Here is a 6,000-nt window from a genome sequence, read left to right as displayed (position 1 = left end):
CCTTTCTTCCATTCTTGCCACGTGTAGTGACAGTTTTAAAACCCACTTTTTTGGAAGGAAGTAGTGAATTCAGAGATTCACCCTTCCTTTTGTTAGTTGTTGATACCATGTTTAATTAATAAACGAAAGAAGACGTGACCTTCGAAAGGTTTTTTCCCAAGACGGTGTCCAAGAAGGATTACCACCGCTAGCTTTCGCCAACGGGTCCAACGAAAAATCGAAGGCACGGGTCCAAACAAGGATCGTAAAGGGATCAATAGTAGAAAAAATAGTACTGAAAAGTACTGTTTTAGTAGCACTGAAAAGTACCGTTTTTAATTTTAGCACTGAAAAGTACTGTTTTTGTAGCACTGAAAAGTACTGTTTTATTGCTTTAGGTAGTTTTTAAGAAAACTTCCAAGAGCAGAGAGAAATCGTGTACGCACAGCACGAAGGTACGATGCGCACTGAAATTGTTTACATTCTCATCACGAATGCTCTACTTATGAGCAGCGTGCTTAACTTAAGTTCATAAACAGTTCAATAAACAATTCAACTTGCATTGTGCTTCATGACTGAGGCCAGTTTATTTCATTAGTTTGGTTTAAAATCTGTCAAAATACGATGTACATTTTATTTATTTTTAATCACACAATTAATTTAGAAAAAAAATGCTGGATTCTGTTTCTGCATGGTAGATACTAGATCCCAAAACTGTAAGTAGATACTCGATACTGTATATTTTGTTGATTTATCTAGCAGATATATTAGTCTGTCATGCAGTTTCACTCACATACTTGTATGTTTAAAAAAATATTTTCCTAAAAAATATTGTAATCGTTAAATCCTAAACCTATCGTCAAATATTTGAACTAAAACAGCCTGAAGTAGGCAGATTCGTTAAATGCATGCACTCCACAAAACAGTTGTAGCACGTCACTGGATTAGGCAGAATCGTTACAATTTCAGTTTTTCAACGTCATTAACCAAGTTCTCCGCCGTGGTCAGGTAGTCCAGGAGATCCCGTTGGGTGATGATTCCAACGACTGTTTCCCTTAGCTCGAAGTTGGCACCATCGGTAACTGAAATTTCGCAAGAATTAGCAAACATTTGGGCAAACATAACTAGTATTTCCATCCTTACATTTCTTCTCCTGCTGCACCACCAGAACGAACGGATCCTGCTCGAGGATGCGCGACACGTGTCCCAAGCCATCGTTGCGATCGACTCGGACGAACTTCTTGAAGACGGCCCGTGCTACGGGATCGCTCGGTTTGGCCAGACGGTTCAGCAGTTTGCTCATGATGTTGGGCAGGAAGGCCATACCCTTGATCGTGCCGTCGCGATCGATCACCGGCAGCTGGTTGATCGAGTTGGTCTTCATGATGTTCATGACTTCCTGCAGGCACACGTCGACTCCGACGGTGATCGGGGTCTTGAGGTTCAGCGTCGAGATGCTGTTGTTCCACCATCTAGAGTTGTGAGGAAATTGTTAGATTTTGTGAATGTTCAGGAAATTACGATCGATCTTACGAGTGATTGTGCACATTTTCAGAAGCCTTGAAGTTGCGAGCCTCCATCCAGCTGTCCGAGACAAACTTGGTCAAGTAGTTACGAATGTTATCCGGCATAATGACGACACAGTTTTGACCTTCCTTGAGCTCCTTGGCGGCCTTCAAAGCGACGATCAAGTTGCCACCGCTGCTTCCTCCGCATAGCAGACCTTCTTCGGCAATCAAGCGCCTAGCCATTGGTAGAGCTTCCTTGTCGTTGAACTTCACCCAACGATCAACTACGCTGCGATCCAGAACCGTAGGGATGAAGTCGTACCCAACGCCTTCCACTTCGTAGAAGTTGACGTCCGTCTTGTTGAGTTCTTCCGGTTCGGCCAGGATCGATCCTTCGGGATCGCCTCCCACCACAACGCAGTGCGGGTGGGTTTCCTTGATCTTGCGTCCGATACCGCACACAGTGCCTCCGGTACCGGCTCCGACGACGACCATATCGACCTTTCCCTCCAGTTGATCGATGATCTCCGAACCGGTTCCGTCGTAATGGGCCAAGGGATTGCCTTCATTGGTGTATTGGTTGAGCACGATCGAGTTCGGAATCTCACGCTCCAGACGCTGAGCAACCGCGATCAGGCCTTCGGGTGAATCGAACGACGCCTCGGTCGGCGTACGGATGACCTTGGCACCGAGGGCCTTCAGCGTATCGACCTTCTCGTTGGACATCTTCTCCGGCATGACGATGATGCACTTGTAGCCTTTGACGGCCGCTCCCAGTGCCAGCCCGATACCGGTGTTGCCCGAGGTGGGCTCGATGATGGTGTAGCCTGCTTTCAGCATGCCCTTGCGTTCGGCTTCCTCGATCATGCGTAGACCGATGCGGTCCTTGACCGATCCACCAGCGCTGAGGAATTCGCATTTCACGTCTGGAAAGGGTCAGTGGATGAGTTTGCTGTGCTCCCGGAAGAACTATGTTTGAGTACAATACTTACACACATTACACTTCAGTCCCTCTGACTGTGGAATCTTGTTCAGCTTGACCAGGGGTGTGTTACCGACAGCTTCCAAGATGGTTTGCATGACCTTCGGACGAGGCATCCTTAAAAGTCGAATCACAGACAAAAGAAACGGTGGTTAATATTGAAGTTATATCTTTAAGGAATCTTTGAGTTACATTTGTTCCGTTCTGTGAACAAGAACTTTATTAAATATTTCGAGACGTTTCTTATTATAAGAATTAATTAAACTTTTAGGATTTCTGTTAAGAACTGACTATTTGGTTTATTTGGGCTTCCTTTTTATACACATTGGTGTCACATACATTTACAGTACTGAACAGTTTGCTCGTGGTAGTTCAATCAGAATCCGTTGAGGTATCTGCGGATTTACCGAACCGGGAATACTTAACAATCCTTCCCTCTCTGGAAAACAATTTATCATAATTTCATATTGACAAAATTCTACTTAATGATAATAGTTCATTATTGTATTTTTATCTACTTATACTACATCTCACATGTTCGCGAGCGACTTCTTGTAATTATTGGACTTCTACTGCGCTTCAGTCTCTTAGGTTTGTTTGATCCCTTGATCTTTCTAGATTATCCATAAACATGCTGAATGATCGATCCTTAGGCTCTACTTCAAAGCCCATACAAACACTATTTTCGTCTGTCATTTCTCTACTACTGCGCTTCCGAGATTGTTTTGACGGGACTAGCAGTGCAGAACCTCTCGTAGACTTCAGCAACTTAAGTTGATTTCTGTGCGCCGATAAAACGTTCCTATGAAGAGATATTTGAAAAATATTTTTGGAAAGTTGTTTAATGAATTTAGCCTCGATCCAACGCTGCGGATCAGTTTTCCTAAATTTTTTATAGAATATCTTATCCCCCACTACCAGCTTACTAAACGGATCTGGGTCTTGCTCTGCCGGGATGTTGGCATTGTCCATTGGTTTTGGGTTCTCTAAGTATTGCTTGTATTGTGTATTTGGATTAAGCAAATCCATCAAAATTTTGGGTTTATAACTAAACATTTTGCTGGAAGGTATAAACCATCTGTTGTAGTGATTTGGTTCCTGTAGTTGAATAGGAAGTAATTCAATTAAGGCCTTTTGGTGCGTCATCACAAAATGGCTTCTTCCAAAATCATTAACATATTGTTATGATAGTATTGGTATTTGCAACATCGTTGAAATATAACTGCTTATCACCTGATTTAATGGATAATTTATGCGAAGAAAAATGCTTCAGGTGGTATTGCAATATTTAATCAACACTTTCAGGTACAGCATTATCAATTTAGCGACAATATACATGAGATTTATATTCTCAAAAAAAAATCTCCGATTTCATGCCGCATTTCATTGCCTCACACAACTACACTTGTAAATAGAAGGTGCTTACCTTTTCCATTGTAATTCTGCAGCAAGCATTTGTGTTTTGGATTCCATATTGCGTTCACTACACTTCCACTAAACAAATCTTTCATTCACTTTCCTTAAAGGAACACATTTCAAACGGGAATCAAATATTTATAAAGTTTTATCAACCGCATCACTCAAAACTATTATGGCGATGGTTTTCACTTGCTGCGAATCGACGCCGCCACCGCACACTGAGACATGCCTGTGTTTATAGTCTAAAATATCCAACTTTTTTTTTCTGTTGTATTAATTTTCAGTGCGGAAAGGTTGGGCAAAGCATAGAAACTTGAAACTCATACGTTGTTTGTTTTTCGATTCTCTAATATTACAGAAACCATCTCTACGAAGCATAAAATCATACCAAGTGTTTATCAATTTGGACCACCCAAAATAATTGAAAAGCTCCACAGTGCGATGCGTCGGGACGCGTCTATCGTGTGTGCACAATCATCGCGATCGTTGAGCGCAGTGATGTCAGAGTTGCTATCTGTAAAATCATAGCATTTAATGTGGATTGATCACAAAAATCATTGAAATTTTATTACATCAGTGATCTTGTGATGGAAAACTAATTGCAAAATGACAAGTTTTTAAAATATGCAGCAAATGTTCCGAAAACAAGCATATAACAATTGCTAGAAAAATCTGTCACCAATCACCTGGCAACACCGTCATCCCTTGCAAACATAAACCGTACCGATGCGTAACAAAAATATGCGATAAATCCAATAAAAAACAGAGAAATTCCGTTGCCCATCATTAAATTGTAATGTTTTCTTTTGATATGTACGATTGAACAGCTGATTTTGATTTTCAATACTCGTCAATCTACAAAATTTCCCATATGTTTACATAAAAATATGCCTAACACAAATGTTATATTTTTTGTTTGTTTGTTTTGAAAATATACATGGAAAGGCGACACTACTACTATTACATCAATGATGATTCTAATGATTCTTTGAGTTACACGCCGCTTCACCTTAACTCACCATGTCTAACCTTCGTAACTCTGGATCTAAAAGATGTTTCTTCAAAGCATCCTTCACAACCCTAACAAGTCGTTCGGCCTGACCGTTGCTACTTGGGTTGTAAGGAGGGCTTTTCAAAGGTTTTATTCCATGATTCACAAGAAATGAAAAGAACTCCTTTGAATTAAATGGGGGGCCACCATCGGTAACCACAACGTCAGGAAGCCCAAATCTAGCAAAAACGGCCATGAATTTGTCAATTACTCGTTTTGCATCTGTACCGTTTTGCATTAATTCTACTTCCACCCATTTAGAGTGACTGTCCACTATTAATAGAAACATTTTCCTATCAAAATAGAAAAACTCGGCATGAATTCGACTGAAAGGTCTAGTCGTAGGAATCCATTTATTCTCCGTAGGCTTACAAGGCGCTGGAGATGATTTTATACAGGTTTCACAACCATTGAGGAAATCTTCTATATCCATATTAATTCGAGGCCAAAATACTGTCTCTCGGGCCAATTGTTTCATCTTAACTATGCCTATGTGGTTAGCATGCAGCATTTTAAGTATTTTGGGTCTCAAATTCACAGGAATAATAACTCTTCCTCGATACATGACACAATTTTCTGTGACTTCTAGATCGGCTCGTAAAGAATACATAGATTTGTATCGTTCATTTATCGACATTGGCCAACCTTCTTTTACAAAACGCCGGATTTCTGCTAAATAAGGATCTGTTGTAGTTCCTTCTGCAATCTTTCGGTTATCTATTGGTAGGGAATTTGAAAAGTTCAAACTTTTAACATGCTCCGTGTCCAAACTTTTAGGGACCATTTGATCCAAAGGGAATCGCGAGCAAAAGTCTGCGTTTCCCATTAGTGATGAAGGTCTGTAAGCGATCTTAAAATCATAAATCGATAACTCCATAATGTATCTTTGGAGTCGTGTCACAAAAACTGAGTTAGCTCCGCTCTTGCCGAAAATTCCTAATAATGGCTTGTGGTCTGTGAAAACCTTAAATTTTTGCCCAAAGAGAAATTTATGGAACTTCTTGATGGTGCAAACTAACGCCAGAGCTTCAAGGTGTAGTATTGGATACTTTTTCTGGGCA

At 40.7% G+C, this 6,000-nt stretch overlaps 1 protein-coding gene across 1 annotated transcript in view; it reads right to left on the bottom strand.

The window, feature by feature from the left end:
- Positions 1-536: 536 nt before the first annotated feature.
- Positions 537-6,000, bottom strand: part of LOC5570648 (cystathionine beta-synthase) — a 30,407-nt gene continuing 24,943 nt past the window's right edge. The window contains exons 2-5 of the mRNA XM_001659192.2: positions 2,480-2,586; positions 1,513-2,413; positions 1,123-1,451; positions 537-1,061 (exon numbers count right to left, since the gene is read on the bottom strand). Of these exons, the coding sequence (XP_001659242.1) occupies positions 937-1,061; positions 1,123-1,451; positions 1,513-2,413; positions 2,480-2,586 (1,462 nt within the window). The 3' untranslated portion in view covers positions 537-936. The remainder of the gene's footprint in view (positions 1,062-1,122; positions 1,452-1,512; positions 2,414-2,479; positions 2,587-6,000) is intronic.

This window comes from Aedes aegypti, chromosome 1 (assembly GCF_002204515.2).
Source record: "Aedes aegypti strain LVP_AGWG chromosome 1, AaegL5.0 Primary Assembly, whole genome shotgun sequence".
Classification (NCBI taxonomy): Eukaryota; Metazoa; Arthropoda; class Insecta; order Diptera; family Culicidae; genus Aedes; species Aedes aegypti.
Note: the sequence above shows the minus strand (reverse complement) of the source record. Positions and strands in the feature narration are given on the sequence as shown.